At 31.7% G+C, this 25,513-nt stretch overlaps 1 protein-coding gene and 1 pseudogene across 1 annotated transcript; one reads left to right on the top strand and one right to left on the bottom strand.

Annotated features, from left to right (window-relative positions):
- Window positions 1–3,769: 3,769 nt before the first annotated feature.
- On the top strand, window positions 3,770–6,675 carry LOC146906507 (uncharacterized). The gene is made up of 7 exons (XM_085725880.1): window positions 3,770–3,943; window positions 5,038–5,200; window positions 5,285–5,449; window positions 5,837–5,908; window positions 5,976–6,071; window positions 6,159–6,272; window positions 6,428–6,675. The coding sequence occupies exons 2-6, from the start codon at window positions 5,042–5,044 to the stop codon at window positions 6,255–6,257; spliced, it is 591 nt and encodes a 196-aa protein (XP_085582006.1). The 5' UTR covers window positions 3,770–3,943; window positions 5,038–5,041; the 3' UTR covers window positions 6,258–6,272; window positions 6,428–6,675.
- Window positions 6,676–24,444: 17,769 nt separating this feature from the next.
- LOC146906506 (transcription factor MYB54-like) lies at window positions 24,445–25,304 on the bottom strand (annotated as a pseudogene).
- Between the last annotated feature and the right edge of the window lie 209 nt (window positions 25,305–25,513).

The raw sequence follows: 25,513 nt of genomic DNA, 5'->3' as shown, positions 1-25,513 counted from the left end.
AAAGAAAAAGAAAAAGATAAAGCTAAAGTTGATTACGACTAAAGCAAAAGCTGAAAAGGACCATTTGTCCACCAAAAGATTCTTCAAAATTATCGCTAATTGCTAATTTGCAAAGATAACTAATCACTTTCCTTTGTTAGCAATTATTTCGATCATTGAGTCCCAAATATCTTCCACCATTGGGTCTGGTTGTGATTCACCAGGAAGAACCTCTTCGTCTTCATCTTGTTCTTTAGATTCTTTAGAGGATACAGACATACTATCCTCTGGGAAAGAACAGAAAAACTGATCCTTCATGAAATCAAGAACTCTGACCTTAATTTGATCATTAGTTTCTTGAGGATATTTCCTCTGAAAATAAGTTTTAACTTCATTCATAGAAAAGTTCTGAGTGTTGGTAGTTTTGACACTCTTGGCTTTATCAGATACAATAGAAGCCGTAATTTTTTCAGATATAATTTTTATATCATCTGAACTCATATTAGTCCAAAATTTATAAAAGAAATTTCTTTGTAAGATAGGAGCATTAAACCTATCCTTAGAAATGGTAATATTCCATCTCCAAATCCAAGGAATTTGAAATTTACAAAAGAACAAACAAGGACATTGTCCTGTGATAAGTTTACTGGATGCAACATTTTCAATTAAAGGGCTAGTATTGCACCAAGATGTATACAAATTTTGTATTTCAGAAGGTAGAATTTCTAAAGATGGGCCAAATTTTTGCCACCATGAGAAAAACCAATTTGGAATATGTTTTTCAAAAATCTCGGGATTTACTTAAAAGAACCAAGAATGCTTGTTCTTAGGATTTTGATAATAAAATGCTTGAGTAAAAGCATTAATATAATCCCAATAATTAAAATTGATAGAATTGTTTTGGCTATCTATAATAGCCTTTTCATGGTTTGGGCTAATACCCCAATCTTTAGGTAACAAAATTTTGTTAATATGACATTTTGAAAAACTTATAAAATCTTTAGTATTACCATTATGATGATTATGAGTAATGGTAACTGATCCAGATCCGATCAGAAGCATTTCAAGACGTGGTCTGGACTTTCCAGCCATACCAGGGTAACCTCTGGTGTCCAAGTATTTATCTTTAACAGACCAGCCATCACTATTATTTAGAGAAAGATCTTCATCATCAGTATTCATGATGGTTTCTGTAATAGGATTTTCAAAATACTCTTGGGAAGATTCTTCCTGAGTTGCTTGTTTGTAAGATATTATCTTACCTTTTGCAGATGAAGAAGAAGATGCTTCTTCTCTCTCTTTTTTAATATTAGAAAAATTTGGTCTTCCTTTGTTATAATGAACAACTGACCAGTCCCCAATTATAGGAACATTGCTAGCGGCTGGAACTTGGGGCAACATATTATTGCTCCCTTGATAACCACGGCCATATTGGCCACGGCCACCTCTCCCCATATAAGGGGTCGCCATAGCCCTGCAAAAATTCACGAGTTAAAAAATCAGCAAGAGAATTATTTTCTCCTTTAATATATTGAATATCAAAATCAAAGGCAGATAATTGAGCTTGCCAATTAGCAAAGATTTGCTTTGCTACCAGATTCTTAACATCTTTTTCAATAATAGGTTTTGCAGAACTACAATCAATTCTAAGCAAAAACTTTTGATTAAGTAAATCACTCTGAAATTTAGAGATGCATTTAATAATAGAAAGCATTTCTTTCTTAACCGTAGAATACTTGGTTTGAGTGGGATTCCACTTTCCAGAAGTAAATCTAACTAGCACCTCTTTATTAGAAGTAGGGTTAACTTGTTTAAGAATTCCCCCATAACCTAAATTGGAAGCATCAGTTTCAACAATTTTGAAATAATTAGGATTAGCTAGAGAAAGACAGGGTAAACACTTGACTTTACTCTTAATCCTTTGAACAGCTTGAGTATGTTCCTCTGTCCAGGGTTTAGGTTTAGATTTTAACCTATTATACAGAATAGCTGTATCTTTGGATAAATATTCATAGTAGTCTGAGACATAATTAAGACTACCTAAAAATCTTTGTAATTGAGTTTTATCCAGAATAATATCAGGAAACTTAGAAGCAAATTCAATTCTTCTATCAATAGGAATAATAGTTCCTTTATCAATGGTGTGACCCAGAAATCTAATTTTAGTCTGGAATAATTTCATTTTGGGCGCAGAGACAACAAGCCCAATTCTTTTGACCACTTCTTTAAAGATTTTTAAATATTTAACATGTTGATCAATGGTTTTAGAAAAGACTAAAACATCATCAATGTAAACAATAATAAAATCTGAGTATTTCTCAAAAATGTCATTCATAATTTTTTGAAATTCTGATGGCGCATTTTTTAAACCAAAAGCCATCACCAGCCATTCAAACTGTCCAAACGGAACAGTAAAGGCGGTTTTATATCTATCAGACTCCTTGATTTGGATCTGCCAGTAACCAGATTTCATATCAAATTTAGAAAAGATAGTCGCATTGGCTAATCTATCTAACAAATCCTTTTTGTTAGGAATAGGATACCTAATCCATTTTAAAACCTTATTAAGAGGTTTGTAATTGATAACCAATCTAGGAACACCACGTTCTTTTTCTGCTGCGTTATTAACATAAAAAGCAGTACAACTCCAAGGAGATTTAGATTTTCTAATTAAACCCTTGTCCAAGAGGGATTGAATTTCTTTTCTACACAAATCTTGATAATCATCATTCATTTGTGCGGGTCTAGCCTTGGTAGGAATTTGACTTTCATTAAAGTCATCAACATAAGGTAAAGAAACAATATGTTTCTTTCTATCCCAAAAAGCATTAGGAAGATCGTTACAAACTTCATTTTTAAATTGAAGTTCTAAAGACTTAATCTGTCTTTGTATCTCAACTTTCTTAAGTTGATCATCAATATTAAGAAGATTAATTTCTTCTTTCAGAAAACATATTTGTTTTTCTTTTTTATTAAGAATATCCTTAACTTCATTAATCATCCTAGTATGAGGATCAGTAATAAAATCAAAAATAATTTCTTCACTACTACAAAATTGGGAAAATATAGCGCCTCATAAATAGCGCTTTTAACACTAAAGCGCTATAAATTAAAACACAGAGGTCTTAGCTAGCGTTTTTTTGAAAAAGCGCTATCTATCATTTTATGTATATATAGCGCTTTGTATTGAAAGCGTCAGTATAGGTTAAATAAAAATAATAGTTATTTAAATAAAAAATATGATTAATCGTATATGGCGCTTTTTATGAAAAAGCGCTATATATAAATCAACCTTAAATAGCGCTTATAGGTTAAAAAAGCGCTACTGTATGCTTGAGAAAGATAGCGATTATAGGTTAAAAAAAGCGCCATTTTATAAAGTGATTTAATGTACATTAACTAACAGGTCCCCTGTTCGATCCCCAGCATAGCATATTTCATTCAAATATTTTTTGAATTTTTATGAAAAATGGATTGCAGTAACAAAGCACACCTTTTTTTAATTTTTTTTTTGGTACAAACCTTTTTTTAATTCTTTTATTATATATATAACAAACTGTAACTAAAAAAAATATAAATGTAACCAAAAATATATATAACAAACTAAATCCAAACTTTTCAAAAAAAACAAATCCAAACTTTTTCCCAAAAAACAAATCCAAACTAAAAAAATAAATCAAATTTTCTGGTCCCACTGAATCCTACTTTTCCATAAATCATATCGTAAAAAAAAAAAAAAAAAAAATTGGCTTCAAGTTCTCACAAGCTTTTTCACGTTCCTACGTTTCCAAAAATCGCTAGCCTTAATCCCTTTCAGTCACTCTCTCCCTCACCGCTCTCTCTACCTTGCCGGTCGGAACGTACGAATAGCGTTGAACTCAACTCGCCGGAAAACTTCGTCAGAGTTCGTTATCGGCCACCGGAGTTAGCTTTCTCTCTCTTTTTCCTGTAATTTCTTCTTCAGGTATCTCTCTTTTTCTAGTTTTCAATTTGTGTTTGTGATGTTGCTGTTAGTTGCATTTTAATGCCGTTTAGTAGCAGCTAAAGCCAACAAGATTATGTTCCTAATTTTTAAGCATACAATAGTGAACACTAGACGTGTCAATTGGCACAATTTTTTTTTTAAAGGATGTTGTTATGTTTTGAGACAATCATAAGAACAAAACAATGAATAATTGGAAAATTGATAAGCAATTGTACTTAATTTTTGCAATTTAACGGTGCAATTGAAAAAGGGAAAAGCTGATATATGAATTTGGCAGAGCCAATTGAAGAATGAAGGTATCAATTATGTTTTTGTTCAATTATGAAGCTGCTATATAATCGATTACGAACCCGTGATAGGGGAAGTTCAATTATGTTTTTGTTCTGCAATTTTTTTTAAAAATTCCTTTACTAAACTTGTGGTGTGATCTGAAGACCATTGTGTAATTTTTTAAAAAATTCCTTTACTAAACTTGTTCTGCAATTTTTTAAAAAATTATGAAGCTGCTATATAATCGATTATGTTTTTTTCCCATTTTTTAAATCAATTATGGGTATTTCTATTGCATTTCATTATGGACATAAATTTGTTAGGGATTGGTTGATCACTTATTAAAAAAAGGGAGGAAAAATTGTTTGAAGGGTTAGAAAATGATACGTAGAGCTATTTTGAAATAATTGGTATTGTGGAATTGGATCTCAAAATTACAAAGGGATATAGATTGTTGTGGTTGCCTGTTAAAGATGTAAATTTTAAGATTATAAACCAATTTGCAATATCAACGACACTAGCCAAACCCTCTGCACATGTACATACAACTGTTAAGGCTGCTAAAAACTCAACATATATGATTAAACCCTCTGCAAATATTCACACGAAAGTCCAGTCTGGTAAAAATTCATGTGTTGTGATAAAACCATGTGCAGCCCATACCATTGTCAAGACTACAAAAAATTCACAAAGTTTTGTCAAATCCTATATGATTGTAAAAACTATTATGAATGGATTTCTATTATGAATGTTCATTAAACCATGAACGTATTATGTAATTTTTTTCTAATTTATTATTGTAGATCAATGAAGTATTCTGATGAAGACATGGACTATGATCCTGACAATGAGGAAAGTGACTCCCTTATTAATGAGGGCAACAACTCTATTGAGCGTGAGATCACGCGTGGGATAACTCTTATGCAAAACGTCATCCGCGAAAGAGATAAAGGAGTCAAATTTGAGGTTGTTCAACAATTTGTTTGAAATTAAATTATATGTGGTTTCTTTCTTCTAGACATGCCTACAATTGTTTTATGAAATTATTAGGTGTTATGGAATGAACGTAATCAACCAAGTGGGAATTACTCCGCACCGTTTGCAGGTTTCGTTGGTGCCAATGTTCGTAGACACATTCCAATCACTTGTGATCATTGGAACCCCAAAGACAAATCAATGGATCCCCATAAAGAGTTTGTTTTCAAGGATATACAGGTATCAAATAGTAGTTGATGTTTGACTGCATATAAATGCTTTTACTTATACATTTGTCTTTTATTTTTTTATTTTGTAGAGTTATTCCTTAATGTTGATGAATCACAGAAGAAATATGTACTTCAACTAGCTGGAAAATTACATAGATGTTTTCGATCTTATTTAACAACAAAGTATGTTAGAGATGATGATGAAAATTTTATAGAAGCTGATCGTCTAACACTTTACGAAAGCCTGATATCTCCGAAGGAATGGGAGACTTTTGTAGCTAAACGGAATACTCCTGAATTCAAAGTTAGAATAATTTTATTGACAAATGTTTTTTATGATATTATATAATTTATATAATTGAATACCATGTTTTGATAATGCTACTTGTTTGTACAGGAATTTCGCTCTGCAAGGGACGCTCAAGTATCAAAGAATAAATTTAACAACATATCATGGGTCCGAGTACAGGTTTAATAATATAACATATAACAACCTTAAAAAATTAGTGTATACAAACTTATCTTATTTTTTGTAGTGTCCTCGCCAAGAAAATGGTATAGATTGCGGGTACTTTGTGATGAGGTTTATGAAAGAGATTCTCATTTCAAAACTAAACGAGATTCCAAAGCTGGTATGTTATTTTTATATTAAAGTATAATATTTGTTTATAATTAAGTTTATTAAGTAACATGGTTTTTTTTTGTTATAATATATGCAGTACATTGATGATTTCAAGTGTGTGACATACTCAAAAGATAAACTAAGAGAAATCCAAGAAGAATGGTGTCAGTTCATTCTCAGCCTAAAAGTTATATGATATTTTTATGATAAGGTGGGTTTCATGTTTCTAAATATAGTTGCTAGAAGTGGTAGTTGTTTTAATTTATAATCTTGCTTTAATTTGTACTCATGATCAGTAGTACTTTGAATTTATCTTTAATATAATATAGTGTTATTGCTTAATGGTGTTTTTTGGTATATATTCAGGTGAAGGAGAGTGAACGAAATTTGGTAATGAATGATGATTTGCCTGCTTGTTTTGGATAAAAATGTTGAGAAGACCAAGAAGATAGATGAAGACTGCATGATACCATAAAAGATTTTGATCTTTATGTTAACTAATTAGTTGTAACTCCTAGAAATATCTATGTTACGTAGAGGCTATACATTTCTGACTTTTATGCTATATATACATACATTTTTTATGATATGGTTAAGTTTTATTTGATAAATAATAGTCCCAATTATAATGTGCTAAAATTATATATATTTCCCTTTAAATTTTTGACTTTATACATATTTTACTTTAAATTAATAAAAAACGCTATCTGCAAAGGAAGAAAAAATTGACAAAAAAAAAAAAATGCTTCTCCTAGCGCTTTTTTTCCTTTATAAAGTGTTATCTAAACATATTGTTACATAGCACTTTAAAACAAAAACGTCGTCTTTAAACCTGTCTTAGATAGCGTTTTTTTTTAAAAAGGGCTATCTAAGGAGAACCTTTGCTAGCGCTTTTTGACCTAAAGCGCTATATAAACCCTGCTTTAGCTAGCGCTTTATACAGAAAAAAAAGCGCTATATTACTTTTACCAGCGCCATTTATAGTAGCGCTTCAAAAGCGCTATCTAAAGCAAAAAAAAAGCGCAATATAAACCCATTTTTGTAGTAGTGCTTGATTATTGATTTTGGTAGTAATACCCTTTTGATCAATATTAATAATAGGCATAATATTATGCAAAAAAGGAGTTCCTAATATTATCCTATGAGTAAGGTTTTTAACCAAAATAAAATTTGTGGGTAAACAAATATTTTAATTACAAATATAAGTATTTGAAAGTTTATAATTTACTTGAAGTTTATCTCCTCCAGCTTGGGTAAGAGATTGAGTGGTTTTAGAAAAATATTTCGTAGGAATAATTCCTTCCTGTATGCAGTTAAGATCTGCACCACTATCTACCAAAGCTATTTCATTTTTAAGAATATATTCTTTGTTAATAACAAGAGTTATTTTTACAAACCATTTTTGAGAAGCAACTCTTTGTATAGTAGCAAGAAAAGAATTATCAGAAGTAGAAGGCTTATTTTCCTCTATCTTAGAAATATTATTTTTAATTTCTTCAATATCCAAATTTTCTAATTTTAAAACTCTTTGAGATAATATATTATTATCTCTTTTTATCTGAGCTATCTCGCTTTTTAAGAGATTAATTTCTCTTTTAAGGTCGTTAGTAGAAACAGGAGTTTCTTTAACGTTGGTTTCACTAAACCTGGCCAAAACCTCACTTATTCTGTACGGTGTTTCGATAATTTGAGGACCCTTATCCTTGTTAGAGCCATCTTTAATAAGAAATTCTAACATTTTTCTTTTCAGATTAATGTCTAAAATACTATCAATAGCTTTTAAAGCTTCATCATGTTCTCCAGTTAGAACATTGAGACCATTCATTTCGACTATTTGTTTCCAATAGTCTATTTCATCACCACATTGACAATCTTTATTGTCATCAGAAGAATTAGAATCGTCATTAGACGTAGAATCTTCAATTAATTCTATATTCTCTTCTGATTCATTATCAGAATATTTAAATAAAACTTTCTCAAGTTGAGAACGAAGATTATCATCTTCAATATCATTAAGCTGTTTCTTGGTCCGGCATTGGTTGGCATAATGACCAGCTTTACCACACTTATGGCAATTAATGTTTTTGGAAAATTGATCAGCTTTCCTTTTGTTTTTAGAACTAGGAAAATTTTCCCTAGATTTTCTTTTAGAGAAATTTTCTCTATGTTTCTTCTTATTAGAAGATTTATGATGTTTTCTTCTCTTAATATGAGTATCATCATTAGAAGAACTAATTTTCTTCTTTTTCTGTCTCTCAACAGACGGTTTACCAAGATCGAACGCAAATTGTTCGCAAAATTCACCCAATTGGTGTTTTTCAGTTAATTTTTGTTTTTTCAATTGATTCTTAAGTTTTATGTCATTACACAAAGCTAAACCTTCTTGAATACAGGTATTCGTAATTTGACCATACGTCAGATCTGGGTAATTAATATTAACACCATCATTTTTATTTCTCAAAGTTTGCCTAATTCTTTCGGCGAAAAGATGGGGTAATCCATCGACAAATTTTGCTTTCCAATGACTACTATTAGGATTTTCAATCATAAAGAGTCTGGATAAAAAGGTATCTTTATACCATCTAAAGTGTGTCAGCGAAGGACACCTCAAGTTTTGTAAAAGAGTACAAATACGTTCTCCAACAGGTATTCTAGTACCAACAAAATTGTTTATTATAGAAAGACACAAAGTGTAAACAGCGTCTTCTTCATTAGTGGCCGTATTCGTGCCAGTTGCTTCATTTTTAACAATTTTTTTATGAGAAAGAATTTCTTCTCTTTGGGCATCGTTGAGGTAATAATCCCACCAACCTCTGAGTTGGCCCACAAAACCAACAGTTATAAAAATAGCAATATTTTTATCAGGGTTTCCCTGTTGTTTACAAATAGTTGCGTACATCAACATTTTTTGAGTCAGAGTGACAATTTGTCTATCATTTAGACCGTCAATATTCCATTCATAAATGGATCTACCCGAATACGAGTTTTGAACAAAATCCTCATTTTCTTCAAAAAGTAAATCTTGAGGTGAGGGCCTATCGTAGTAAATTTTATCTACCCCTCTTTTAGTATAAACCGTATTAATGTTAACATCGGTCTTATCATCAAGACTGTGATTAGCAAACATGGCGGTGAGTTGATCAATATTATCAAATTCCTCATTATTATCAAAAGACTCTTTAGACTCATCTTCAGAATCATTATCTTTAGAAATAACATTAAGATTCAATTTCTTAAGTTTTTCTTGTAAAGTATTCAAAAATTCATTAGAATTGTCATCAATTTTGAATCCTTCAATATTAGCAGGAGGTTGAATAATAGGAGACTCATTAATTTGGTCACAAAATCCTTTTGAAGGTGTTGGTTCATCCTTTTCCTTTAGATTGTCAATAATAATTTTTTAATTGTCAATATTTTTTCCAACCAAAAATTTTAAAAATTCAATATCTTGTTCTAAAGATATTAATTGATCTCCAATACGAGTCAAATAAGCATTTGAAAAATTTTGAGCTTTTATTATCGAGTTTAACTCTTGCAAAGTAACATGGGTATTACCCATAGTTTTTTCAACAACAGTGTGCGAATAAGCAATGGCTTCAACATTTTCTCCTAACATGATTTTCTTCTCAGGAGGAAAAGGAGTATTAATCGGATCTTTTTGCCCAACAATATGCCAAGGTCTAGATTTTAAAGTTAAAATCTGATTATCAGTTTTATTAACAAAATAGGTTATAAACCATTCAACGAATCTAATATAATTTTGCGTTTGATTAAGGTGATCATAATAATCGTCCTTAATTTTTTCACGTTCCCAATCAGGAAATTTTTTAAAAAACCAATTTCTGAAATCAGAATATTTATCCATCATAAATTCATCATTGATGAATTTTCTCCAAATATTATTTGGTGTAAGATCCATAAAACAAATTAAAAATCTGATTCCGTAGGAGATGTTTTACGTTCATTATGACTACTATTAGCCTCGTAAACTCCATAAGGAATTTTTTGTTCACTTAAATTTATGTGATCAACAGTTTGAGAATCATCTTTTATTCTAGATGATGAAGCTTCTGAAAAAGATTTCCTAGAAATATTACTAGGTACAGAATAAAAATTGTTGGAAGAATATCTAGAAGATATACTTCTAGGTATTTTACAAATTCTCTGAGGAGTGAATCTAATTTCAACATCTCCATTAGTAGTTTGAACAATTTGTTCAACATCTCTATTCATGATAGGTTCAGGGTTCACGATACGAGGAAGATTCCAATTGTCAGGGAATTCTAATTCGTCCCACCTTATTAGCCTATTGGTAGCAACCTTAGAGGTCAACAAATTAGTATTAACCAACGTAGTGGTTCCAGGATGACTTATTTGTCTAGCCTTAGGATTAAGGGTATTTAAAACCTTAAAATATATCCTATAACAAACAGTCATAATTTGACTTCCAGCTTTAAAATCATAACCATTAGTATGAATATTCATTTGTAAAGCTTCAAATAAATGTTTATCAGACAAAGATAAACTTAAATCAGGTGCTATATCAAAATAGACTGGACCATGACATAAACTGGTCTCAATAACAGCAGCTAAAGATTGTTTAAAATCATTACATCTGCCATCTCTAACATAGGCCATTATACTGGTGTTTAAACCAAGCAGAGTTAAAGGTCTAATAGCAATTTGTATTAACCCAACATGTATATATTTATACTCTTTGAAGGATTCTAAATCCTTTTTAAATAACAAGAAAATATTCTGAGAGTCTTTAGATATACGAACATTTTGTTCAATGGTCTTAACTGCCAATCTAGACTTAAAGTCAAACATCCCAAAATTATAAATTTCTTTTTTAGGGACAGATGGTATTACCCATTTGTTTAATTTTTCCAAATTATTTGGGAATTCAACCAATTCTTGATTGGTAGTAAGATCATTTTGATCTGGTTCTTCCATGAAGAAAACAAAGGGCGAACAGTGTTATGACATAGTTAAATAACAAAGTAGAACAAAGTATTAAAACTTTCTCATGATCATAGTAACAAAAAATTTTGACTTAAAAAACTTTTATAAAAGTCTCTAAACCTATCAACCCGTAGGGATAGAAGAGCAACGCTCTCAACGAGACATCGAACGAAGTAATCTGACAAAAATTCAAGTTAACAACAGACATCAAATATCTCTAACTCCCTCCCCGGGAAAAAACGAGATTTTTGTCTGAAACAAGAATCACCAGATCCGTCCCTAAATTCTTTTATGTTTAAAATAAAAGTTATTATGATCATGACAACGTATAAATACTTATTACTACTAAGTTAAAAACTAAGTCATAACCACAGTTTAGCCTCTAATTGTCATTCAATTAGAGTTAGGAAGAAGATAGGTACCTGGATTATATATATATATATATATATATATATATATATATATATATATATATAGGATATAATAGATAGCAGATTATACAATTAATATAATTAATTACAAAACTAATATGCTAACAAGATGAAAATATTACATAATGTCCCATAAATCATAGTCAATTGTTTAAAAACTTCTCTAATTTGGATGAAATAATAACTTAAATGACTGAAATATATGCAAAAAAAATAATGTAAGATGACTCGTCAGTTAGTAGGAGCAAAAGAGATTTATACATTGGGCTCAATGGGGTTAGTAAAGGATATTAATAATAATAATAATAATAATAATAATAATAATAATATATTCTATACTATATATAAAGAATATATTCCCTTTTGGGCTGACTTTTTCTTCTTCCTAAATCACCCTCAATTTTCAATACAAATTACACAAAACAAATAGACAAGAGTAAATTCAAATATTAAAAAAAGTTTAACAAACTCAATCCATACTATCCATGACATATCAGTTAGTTTTCCTTATCCTTTGTCCTTTTAAAAAAGATAATAAGTGGAAGTGAATACAATTTTATTTTATATCAATAAAGTGTAATAAACATAGTATGAGTACATGTACATTTTTTTTATCCTTTTATCCTTTAAAAAGTGTATCAAACTAGGTCGAATATATATGCACTATCTATAAAGAAAATATAAGATTTTGGGTGGACATTTTCATTATCTCAATTATACCCTTAATTTTTTTTTTTTTACTAAGTTAGATATCTAAATTTGTTGTGTGGAATTGGAAAGATAGTCATCCGTAATTATCATGATATTGGCTTTTAAAAAGGACAATTTTGAAATTTTGTTGGATTTCGATTTTTATATATATATTTTGTTAGTAGATTAAAAAAATTAATAATATTTAAAAAACAAATATCGTGGAAATTTGTTGTTATATCCACCTATTCGCAGAAGTGCAAATTAGTAACCAATTTTTTTAAGGCCAAACTGCACTTTTTGACCCCTTTCGTTTCAAATTTTCTGCTTCTTGTTATGGACACATTGTGATAACATTTTTTATCGGCTGGAAGAGCATAATCTGTTACTTGTGTCAGCTCTTTTGAACTTTGTATATGTCTTTGAATCAGGATTGGAGTATGTTGTAGTTATTTTGATTTTTGTTTGTATATCATCCATTTGGTTTGGGATGTCGTTTTTTACAGTTATGGGATGAATGATCTTTCATTCTACAGCAAGTGAAGTTCTTTTTTAGAATAGGTGTCGTAGTTGTTGTTTGCATACCTATGCTCTACCTTTTAACATGTAGAGAAAAGGTAAATAAGCCATGGTTGTTTACACATATTTCTACAAAATGTACAAAACAGAAATGAAGTGCTTCAGGTATTTTCAGTTCCTTAGAATAGGAAGTATGTTCTCATTTGGGTTACACATCTGGGATGGACTAAATTACTACCAACATGTCTTGACACTCTACAAGAATTGTTTGGAAGGGAAAGATCCGACGACAGTGTTCAAATTCTAGATGACACATTCACAGGAATTTTCTACATCCCTTTCTAATGCATTCTCTACCTTTTCCTCATTTTTCACTTCTACTGTCTGAATGAGAACAAAATTTCCTATGTTAGTTTCTCCAAGTTGAAGGCTGAATGCGTGGAGCGTCAACGACTTCCATTCCAATTCAGATTCCTCTTCTTCATCAGATATAGGTAAAGTCTCACTATCCTATGGCTTAAAATGCCAAAGTAGTGAAGAATTTGCTAACTAGCATGTAGATGGCATCAACTCCAACACTGCCACCATATGCACGGTTTCGCAAGACTTTCACCACCTCCAGCAACTTCTCAATCTTTGGTGTTCCCACGGCATCAAAATGTTTCTCCACAAAAATCAACCACCAATAGGCATCACTGCTGCCATCAAACTGTGGCATGACCGTTTTCCCCCTACTGTGAATTTTGTTGTCAGGTGCGAACGTGCAGTGTTGTCAAAAGTGGTTAGATAAAATTCTGCTATGCAAGAGTGCTATAGCATTGCTATAGCCGCTATTTTAAGATCAACAGAAATCAGCATTGATCTAAATGAAGCATTTGGGCTATGAGAAATACTGATATACACTGAAAATCATATATATATGCTTGCTTCTTTGTTGAGCTGGATTGATCTTAATTGCTCAAAATCTTAGGATTCTTGACACCAACTAGTTCTTGACTTGTAGCTGATTTATGAGAATTTTCTGTACTAAAAATCACTATTATGTTGCTTGTGAATTGTAATGGATTTGTGGTGCATTACATTGGTATTGTTTTTATACATTACATGTGCATTCTTTAATCTATTTGCCACCTTCCTTTCTCCATCTCTGAATACCCTCTCATGGCTTGGGCTGGCTGCTTAAAAATCCAACCTCATAAAGAACCCAAAAGCTTAACAGGTTGGTTTTTCAAATTTACCTTTGAAAAACAAAAATCGAAAGTTGAAATACTGATTTTTATGATCGAATTCTTGCTTTATTAAATCTTGAATTCAATGCTATTGTAGTTTAGCACTCTTTCAATTTGAGTATCATTACCATATTCTCTTGTTTTGTGACTTTGATGTAGGTCTCCAGAGATAAAGTGAGAGAGCTAATATACAATCTCAAAAAGTCCCATGTAGATTTTGCAAAGAATAATGGTATTCCACCTAAACATTTACTAATCTCTTCCTCAAATACATTAGTACTAGCTTCAATGTCAAAATCTCCAACACAAATTAGTACGTGGTTTCATCTACTACTTTCAATAAATAATCTTCCGGAACCTCGAAACGACATCACTTTAGAAAGACTATCAACACAATCCTTCAACCAGTTACCTTCACCTACCAAACTCGCCTGAGAAACCAACAGAGTCTCCACCTCCACCGTAAACACCGCCGCATCGTCTTAATCACTCTTAATTAAGAACTTGCACTAATATATATAATAAAGTTAGAGTTTATTTCTACGAGACATAAAAAAGAGAGAAAGTGAAAAAAATGGGAATAGGAAGAGTTGAATTGAAGAGAATAGAGAACAAAATCAACCGGCAGGTAACTTTCTCAAAAAGAAGAAATGGTTTGCTCAAGAAAGCTTATGAACTGTCTCTTCTCTGTGATGCTAAAGTTGCCCTTATCATTTTCTCTAGCCGTGGCAAACTCTATGAATTTAGAAGTGTTGGGTATTCTCTCTCTCTCTCTCTCTCTCTCTCTCTCTCTCTCTCTCTCGATTTGTAAAGTAATAAATAGATATATTAAAAAATGTTGAAACTTTAATATTGAAACTTTAATATTGCTATGGAATTTCTTTCATTTCATTCTCAATAACATTGCTTTCATTCTTAAATCTGTTTATTACTATTCCCAAAATATAAACACATATAAACATATTTTTATGTAATAGAACTACTACCAAAGAACAAAATAAACACAGTAATTATCATAATTATATTTCTATAAAATACTCCTCTATGGTAATTAGAAACCCCCTAAAGATGAAACGGGGATCAAAATCAAAGAAAATTGAAAACAGAACTTAAAAACTCATGTTTCATTGGGTATAATATATTAGATAAAATTTGAGAGGGTAGGTACTATAGTTGAACAATCACCATCACCATGACCATTGTTGGTTTTGATGAATCACATCACATAATATTGCAGCTGGAAGTGTTCTCATCACTGAAAGCATGTGAGTAAGGATCTGGAGGAGGATCAGGGTAAGGAGGATGCATGTAATTCACCTCATGAGGCGGCCTTGTATACATCATTGGCTGCTGAAATCTTTAATCATTTTCGAGCCCGCTGAGTATGCCAATGGGTGGTGGAGGTAATAATGTGGGACCAATGAGTATGCCAATGAACCAAATGGGTGGTAACATTCCTGCCGTTCAAGGTCTACCGGCAGGTGGATGAGGATACTTTCAAGGCGGTGGTGGTCCAGGCCCAGAAATGATGCAGGGGAATCCTTATCAACAACAAGGGAAACATCAGCAGCAACAACAACAGCAGCAACAATTAATGCTGCTGATGTTGATGTTGTTTTTGGTAAGGATTCCCCTGCATCATTTCCGGGCCTGGACCACCACCGCTTTGAAAGTATCCTCGTCTGCCTTCCGGTAGACCTTGAACAGCGGGAATGTTACCACCCATTTGGTTCATTGGCATGCTCATTGGTCCCACATTATTACCTCCACCACCCATTGGCATACTCAGCGGGCCTGGAAAATGATCAAAGATTTCAGCAGCCAATGATGTATGCGAGGCCGCCTCATGAGGTGAATTACATGTATCCTCCTTACCCTTATCCTCCTCCAGATCCTTACTCACATGCTTTCAGTGATGGGAACACTTCCAGCTGCGATATTATGTGATGTGATTCATCAAAACCAACAATGGTCATGGTGATGGTGATTGTTTAACTATAGTACCTACCCTCTCAAACTTTATGCAATATATTATACCCAACGAAACATGAGTTTTTTAGTTCTGTTTTCAATTTTCCTTGATTTTGATCCCTGTTTCATCTTTAGGGGGTTTCTAATTACCATAGAGGAGTAGTTTATAAAAAAATAATTATGATATTTACTATGTTTATTTTGTTCCTTGGTAGTAGTTCTATTACATAAAAAATATGTTTACATGTGTTATATTTTGGGAATAGTAATAAACAGATTTAAGAATGAAAGCAATGTTATTGAGAATGGGATGAAAGAAATTCCATAGCAATATTAAAGTAACACTTCTAATCAACTACATGAATTTTACCATGAACTTAAAAAATTAAATAAGGAGGCTAATCAATCAATTAATAATAAAGCTTCAATTAATATTACATAATGCATACCTGATATTCCTTGGAGTTTTTCAGCAGTTGAATTCCAATTTTGAGCACCATATTGTTCAACAAGTTGACGAAGTTTGGACAACTTTTGGTATCTTCAGCTGCAGAAGAAGAATCCTCCATGTATGGATTATGGTAGTTGCAGAGGCTGATATTAGTATTATAGATATTGTTTATAGAATTGTGATGTAACGTTAACAAAACTCTTGAACATCAAGCACGGGAGAGAGAAGTCTTGAAGAAGATATATAAGAAAGTGATGGGAGATGGGTTGGTTTAGGGTTTGTTGTCTTCACACGACAATTGTGCCCTATTTATGCACTTAAATAGATATATTCTCCCTTAATTTCTTTATCACATTCCTTTTTACTTTCCACACGCACACAGAAAATCCTTTTTTCTCTTTTTTATTTTTAAGGGATAAAAAACATTTACTCTGTTAGTTGATTTGTTGAAAATAATATGCTTACTTTTTTTTTTTTTTTTAAGATTATAAATTTAGTTAGGTATAAATTTAATATTTAAGATAAGATATCATTATGATTTATATTTGAAATTTAATGATACTGATATTTTTAGAATTTGAAATATATAATTTTCAAATATATGTTTATTACAATTTAACTCTATATATAGAAAGACGTGAATAAATATTTAGAATGATGATTCTCCATATGTTAGTTTCCTTATTGACATATCATATATTTTATTTATTTCTGAAATACAACCACAAAAAATCCTATCAAGTCATATTACTAACTTTTAACTACTCATATAAGAGTCAAGTGATGTCATAAAATAGTGAGTTTTGACTGAAGTGTAGAAGTGTTTTACACTCACGGTGCAAATCTTTTAACCACTCTATATGGTACGAAGACCGCTCAAAACCGAAGGGACAAAAGGACTAGAAGAAAGGAAGAACGACTCGTCAACACAAGTCGAAGGAGGAAGAAGAGAAGAAAAGCACAGGAAGCATCAACTGTGAATTTTTGGTGTGTAGAATGCACTGTGTGAGCTCTCTATTTATAGAGAAAATTCACAACTAATAAGTGAAAAACTTTGGGAACAAGTAATACATTACTTCTTTGACGTTAAGTAATTCAAATATTAGATCTAGTACAAAAATATCTCAATTGAGTACCAAAATATATTATATTATGTACCAAAATATATTTGAGTACCAAAATATATTATATTATGTACCAAAATATATTTCAGATCAAGCACTAAATATATTAGATTGCATACTAAAATATTTCAGATTGTGTTCCAAAATATTCTAGATTGCGTTTAAAAATATTTTAGCATAACTTTCTAGTAATGATTTTATTATTTAATTTATCATTTCCAAATAATATATATATATATATATATATATATATATATATATATATATATATTATTTAGTGCTTACTTTGTTCACTTAATTATGCACCTCCTTAGAGGTACACCCCCAGAATATAAACACCACTAATGTGTGGGATTCATCCGATGTGGGACTTTCAGTTTTTTCAATTCACACTATATTGGTTCTACCCATTATGGGAATTTGTGTTTAGTCAATTACTCAATTTCCAACAATCCCCTACTTGAACTGAAAAAATGGTTTCGAGAAATAACGTCAAAGATGTCTCCGTAAGATTTTCTAGTAAACAAAGGTGTCGCCTACAACTTTAACCATTGCATAGCGAATAATATTTTGATTTAACAAGAGTTGCTTACAATATTGAACTCTATGTCAGACATAGAACCCGCACACAAACCTTTTCCTTAAGGTGTTTTCTATAAGCTCGTACGTTTAAGGCCCTGAACGTCTATCACAAATTTAACGAACGCTCTAGGAATTCTGCTTCAAAATTCCAAAGGACCGGCCTTAGTTCCACATTCGTATAGGTGAGTCTATCAAAGGTACTCCTGTAACTATGTACCCCACTCATCCATAGTACAGATCTCATTAAGAGTTTCTATTACCTCCAGTCATGTAGGTCGGGTTACCATCACTCAGTGAGCTATATGCACTAGTCCCAGCCTACTGGATGTATCTTGGACTTTCTCACTATTTAGTCCTTTCGTCAAAGGATCCGCTAAGTTTTCATTAGTATGTACAAAATTAACTCTAACAACACTATCATACAACTTACATCAACAATATCTAACATTTTCTCAAGAAAAAAATTAACAATATCTAAGCTTAAATGCACTTTTCTAAATTTTGGAATTTTTTTTTTAACAAGTCTATATTTTCGATTTTAATCTCTTTGTTTCACAAATTTCTGAATTTTTTGCTCACAACATAGTTTGGGAGTTACTTTTCTCATATATCATATTTATTAATATCTGGAATTACATTTGTTGGCATGGCATTGCTTATTTTGAACATAGAACAATCACTAAAAATAAACCCGAGACTTTATTGTAGGAAAAATTTCTAAAACGATTAAAATGGGGGGACTAACATGTCAAGTTTAGAAATAGTGGAACTAAATCATACTTAGGTTAAAATATGGATCTTTATTGCTCAATTTGTTTGGCATCAGCTGCTACCTGTCGAGAGATGTTTCCATATACGGCAGTGGAGGAACTTGGAAGTGCATGATGATAATTTCTGTCTTGACCAATTTTTACCTTGGAGACTGGAGTCATTTTATGTTTTGTACTATCTTTGTTCTTTTTCAATTCTCATTTCTTAAGTTTTTATTTTCTGAGATGATTTGTCATTTTAAAGTTGTTTCACATACTAAGGATACTATCTTTGTTTCACTTTTTTATTCAAAAATGGGTGTGGTGTAGTTAAGGAAACAAAAGCCTCAAGTAATATACTTATGAGGGATTTCAGGGAAGGAACAAAATCCATCACTAATTAAAGCATTAAATTCCTCACAAAACTAATTAGTTTAAACGTTTGCACTTTGTTATGGCAGTTGACCCATCACGTATCCCTCTGTAAATTTATGGTGCAACGTTAACAAAAGTCTTGAACATCAAGCACGGGAGAGAGAAGTCTTGAAGAAGATATATAAGAAAGTGAAGGGTGAGGGGTTGGATTAGGTTGGAAGTCACTTTTTTTGTCTTCACAAGACAATTGTGCCCTATTTATGTACTAATATTTTTAGAATTTGAAATATATAATTTTAAAATATATGTTTATTACAATTCAACTTTATATATAGACAGAAGTGAATAAATATTTAGAATGATGATTCTCCATATGTTAGTTTCCTTATTGACATATCATATATTTTATTTATTTCCGAAATACAACCATAAAAAATCCTATCGAAAGAGCTCTACGAATACAACTAGACCACTCATCCGAAATAAGAGCTCTACGAATACAACTCATCGCACATCCTCTAGAGTTATACCAAGTAAACATGTGTCCAAACGGGGACAAATCCTCCAAATCAACATCTCTTGAGAAATTGTTGAAAATATTCATTTCCAACAACTGCCCCAAAGATGGTTCCGAATTTATCCCCCTTCTTTCTTACGAAATACACACCGCATTAAAATCACCAACTAAACACCAAGATCCATCTTCAAAAGAGTTTCTAAACAACAAGAGTTTCTCCCACAACCTCCTATTTGCCATTATATCACATTTGAAATAGATATTAATGACAAAACACCTTTTTTTTTGTGAATCCCACTCTAAACACACACCAACAAAAGCATCTCCCTCAAAAGAAAAAATACGTCCATTAATCAATAAATTGTTGGAACAAAGTATAATTTTGTGTTGATTTTAAAAGAATGAGAAGAGAGAGAGCGAGAGAGAGAGAGAGAGAGAGAGAGAGAGAGAAGAGATTGAGATTAATAGATTAAGGGTTTGAAAATAATGAGAGTAGTCATTCTCAATTATAGTTAGACTCTCACCAGATATTCATATGGTATTTTTTTTTTATGAAATTATAGCTTTTATGATTAAAATATATACAATTTCTTAAAAAAAAAAGAAAATAAAATTGTTCGTGACTGGATGATTCCTCACAAACTATGTAATTGACATTAGTGAAAATTTAGAGAGGGATACGTGATGGGTGTACAAACGTTTAAACTAATTAGTTTTGTGATGAATTTAATGACTGAAATTTTGTAGCTGATGTTTAAACTATTTCGTCACTAATATTTGTCAATTCAAATTTTAAGGTGAACACGAAATTATGTCTCTAATTCTGTAATTAGTGATGGATTTTGTTCCTTCCCTGAAATCCCTCATAAGTATATTACTTGAGGGTTGTGTTGCCTTAACTACACTACACCCCTTTTTGAATAAAAAAAGTGAAACAAAGATAGTATCCTTAGTATGTGAAACAACTTTAAAATGACAACTCATCTCAAAAAATAAAAACATAAGAAATGAGAATTGAAAAAGAACAAAGATAGTACAAAACATAAAATGACTCCAGTCTCTGGGGTAAAAATTGGTCAAGACAGAAATTATCATCATGCATTTCCAAGTTCTTCCACTGTCGTATATGGAAACATCTCTCGACAGGTTGCAGCTGATGCCAAACAAATTGTGCAATAAAGATCCCTATTTTAACCTATCCATGATTTAGTTCCAATATTTCTAAAGTTGAGATGTTAGTCCCCCCATTTTAATCGTTTTAAAATTTTTTCCTACAATAAAGTCTAGGGATTATTTTTAATGACCCGTTTGTTCTATGTTCAAAATAAGCAATGACATGCCAAAAAATGTAATTCCACATATTAATAAATATGATATGTGAGAAAAATAACTCCCAAACTAAGTTGTGAGCAAAAAAATCCAGAAATTTGTGAAACAAAGACATTAAAATCCAAAATATAGACTTGTTCAAAAAAAAAAAGGCTAAAGTGCAACTTTGGCCTCTTATCTTTCAAAAAGTTGCGATTTTGGCCCCCTAACTTTGAAAACTACAATTTTGGCCCCCTAACTTTGAAAACTGCTGAGAAGGCGACACGTGTCCAAAAAAGGGGCCATTTTGAAAAGATAAGGGGCCATAATCGCAACATTTTGAAAAGATAAGGGGTCAATAGACATATTTCCCTTAAGTTAGGGGGTTAAAAGAGCAAATTTCCCTAAACATGGGGGACCAAAATTGTAGTTTTCATACTTAGGGGGCCAAAATCGCAACTTTTTGAAAGATAGGGGGCCAAAGTTGCACTTTAGCATCCAAAATTTAGAAAAGTGCATTTAAGTTTAGATATTGTTAATTTTTTTTTCTTGACAAGAGCTTAGATATTGTTGACGTAAGTTGTATGATAGCGTTGGATAGATCTACATATAGATGTTCTATATGCATTAAATGTACATCATGTACCTCTAATGCAAAAATACGACGGACAAACTAAAATCGATATGTTTTCGAGGACATATTTGTCTGTTCATAAATTTTAGAGACTAAAATGACCGCTGCTTTTTATATTTAGCATATCTGGAGAAGCTGTTTCTTGGAAGTCTAAGAAGCAAACCATTCATGCTCAGTCCACAAAGGAATCTGAGATGATAGAACTAGCTACTGCTAGTGAAGAAGCAAGTTGGCTAAGATGCTTGCTAGCTGAGATCCCTTTATGGGAGAAACTGTTACCAGCAGCTGTGTTAGTTCATTGTGATAGTACCGCGACTATTGCAAAGATTAAGAATCATTATTATAATGGAAATATACAACATATAAATCGGAAATGCAACACGATTAGAGAGAGTAACTCTAATGGAGCGGCTAAAGTTAATTTTGTACATACTAATGAAAACTTAGCGGATCATTTGACGAAAGGACTAAATAGAGAGAAAATCCAAGATACACTAGATTCAATGGGTAATAACAAGACACAAAGTGATAGAACATGCTATGATAACGATTAAGAAGTCATGATCATGCAGTGAAAGAAGGATGAGGTAATAGAAACTCTTGTTAAATCGAAATAGTATCTGCTATGCAATGGTTAAAGTTGTAGGGGACACCTTTGTTTACTAGAAAATTATACGGAGACGTCTTTGACGATATTTCTCGAAACCATTTTTTAAGTTCATGTAGGGAACATGTGTGGAAATTGAGTAATTTACTAAACACAAATTCCCATAATGGGTAGAACTAGTGTAGTGTGAATTGAAAAAACTGGAAGTCCTACATCGGATGGATCCCACACATTAGTGGTGTTTATATAGTGGGGGTGTACCTCTAAGGAGGTGGATAATTAAGTGAAAAAAGTAAGCACTAAATAATATATATATATATATATATATATATATGTGTGTGTGTGTGTGTGTGTGTGTGTGTATATATATATGTATATGTATTTTATTATTTGGAAATGATAAATTAAATAATTAATAAAATCATATCTAGAATATTAGTCCCCAAGTTATGCTAAATATTTTTGAACGCAATCTAGAATATTTTGGTACTCAAATATATTTTGTTACATAATATAATATATTTTGGTACTCAATTGAGATATTTTTGCGCTAGATCTAATATGTGAATTGCTTAACGTCAAAGTAATGTATTACTTGTTCCCAAAGTTTCTCACTTATTGGTTGTAAATTTTCTTTATAAATAGAGAGCTCACACAGTGCATTCAACACACCAAAAATTCACAGTTGATGCTTCCTGTGCTTTTCTTCTCTTCTTCCTCCTTCGACTTGTGGTGACAAGTCCTTCTTCCTTTCTTCTACTCCTTCTGTCCCTTCGGTTCTGAGCGGTCTTCGTACCATATAGAGTGGTTTAAAAAAATTTCACTTCTCTCTCCCGTGCTTGATAAGAGTTTTGTTAACGTTGCATCATAATTCTATAAACAATATCTAACCTTAGCCTAACAACTGTACATCAGTGAAATCAATGCACATTCCTTCATCAAAAAGAAACAAATGAGAAGTCAAAATCATATGGTTGAAAATAGATATAGAAGAAAACTCGTTACTATTTTTTTACCATTTCAATTTCCCTCACGGCATAACCCCACCAATGACATAACTTTGTTTCTTTCAATTCTACACTAAGATACTAATATTAAAGTAGAACAACAACCATACCCTGCTTTGGATCATGATCCATAATGGTACAGTACAATAATCATAATTATGTGGGCTACATGGAAAAAGATAAAGCGCACTTTACAGGTATGATCATCACTAATATCACCACCTATCAGTCATATCAGGAAAAAAAAATTACATAGTTGTTACCTAAGTCTTATAGAAAAAGTCAGCAAGAAAATATACTACTAAAAAGAGAAAGAAATAACATAGAAAGCAATAATGAAGTTATTTATCTACTCTTCTTTCAACCTATGTGAAGGAACAACATCTTGAAGTAGCCCATTATCCCTAAGAAATGCAGTTGTTCCTGGATTACAAAGCTGTACTCTCTCTTGAGTAGTAAAAGGTGAATTCTTTAATGATGAAGAATTGTTATAAGGTTGACTCAAAGAGGACAATGTATTAACAAGTAGTTGTTTATGTTGATGAGGTTGTTGATGATATTGTGATAAGTAGTTCAAAAAAAGAAAAAATGTCATCAACAAAGAGGACAATATTTTTTTCTAGATTTGCAAGGGAACTACTTATCACAATATCATCAACAACCTCATCAACATCAACAACTACTTGTTAATACATTGTCCTCTTTGAGTCACCCTTATAACAATTCCTCATCATTCAAGAATTCACCTTTTACTACTCAAGAGAGAGTACAACTTTGTAATCCAGGAGCAACTGCATTTCTTAGGGATAATGGGCTACTTCAAGATGTTGTTCCTTCACATATGTTGAAAGAAGAGTAGATAAATAACTTCATTATTGCTTTCTATGTTATTTCTTTCTTTTTTTAGTAGTATATTTTCTTGCTGACTTTTTCTATAAGACAACTATGTAATTTTTCTTCCTAATATGACTGATAGGTGGTGATATTAGTGATGATCATACTTGTAGAGTCCGCTTTATCTTTTTCCATGTAGCCCACATAATTATGATTATTGTACTGTACCATGATGGATCATGATCCAATGCAGGGTCTGGTTGTTATTTTGCTTTAATATTTGTATCTTAGTATAGAATTGAAAGAAAAAGGAACAAAGTTATGTCATTGGTGGGGTTGTGCCGTGAGGGAAATTGAAATGGGAAAAAAATAGTAAAGAGTTTTCTTCTATATCTATTTTTAACCATATGATTTTGACTTCTCATTTTTCTTGTATTTTTGTTTCTTTTTTATGATGGAATGTGCATTGAAATTTCTTGTTTGGTTTTGATGACACAGAAGTAAAATTCCACGAGGCAAGAGAACTAGAAGGTGTATTATCATAGGATCTTCCATTCTCATATCCAATTCTCGTCGTGTAAGGGAAATTAAGTATAGATGAGTTACTAAACATCTTGAAAACTTCTCTTGCCACAAAACTTGGATTGTTCCCTTTGTTTTGTGGCCATTATAACATGCCAATGTTTCTTGACAGCATTATCAGTTCTACCAGGGAAGTCATGCTATTAGTGCCCATTTGTTTCCGGGAATTCGATGTGCCGCAAGTAGTCTCTCTTCTTCCTCTTCTGTGAAAGCTTCCTCTTCTATGAAAGGTCTCTTGTTAATTCTTGGATAGCTGATTGAACCACCTCAACCTACAACGTTTCCCTTCAAGTTAAAAGGAAAAAAATTATATATTGATTAATTTTTCCTTTTATATACAGAAGTATATGAGAATGAGAGTATTAATTGATGAAAAACTTTATTAGTTGAGTACAATATGAATTTAAGAGATGATAATAATCAACTATATGAATTTTACTATGAATTTGAAAATTAAATAAGGAGGTTAATCAGTCAGTTAATAATAGAGCTTTAATTAATATTACATAATACGTACCTGATCTTCCTTGAAGTTTTACAACAATTGAATTCCAATTTTGAGCACCATATTGTTCAACAAGTTGACGAAGTTTTTCATCTTCAGCGGGTCGCTAGTGACCACGTCGACAACTCTTGGTATCTTCAGCTGCAGAAGAAGAATCCTCCATGTATGGATTATGGTAGTTGCAGAAGGTGATGAAAGTACATATTGTTTATAGAATTATGGTGCAACGTTAACAAAAATCTTGAACATCAAGCACGGGAGAGAGAAGTCTTGAAGAAGATATATCAGAAAGTGAAGGGGTAGGGGTTGGTTTAGAGTTGTGGATGGGAAGTCACTTTTGTTGTCTTCACAAGACAACTGTGCCCTATTTAT

This window comes from Medicago sativa, chromosome 7, assembly GCF_051527215.1.
Source record: "Medicago sativa cultivar Bolivia chromosome 7, Bolivia_mono, whole genome shotgun sequence".
Classification (NCBI taxonomy): Eukaryota; Viridiplantae; Streptophyta; class Magnoliopsida; order Fabales; family Fabaceae; genus Medicago; species Medicago sativa.
The sequence above is the reverse complement of the archived record's forward strand: the minus strand, read 5'-3'. Positions and strand labels throughout refer to the sequence as shown.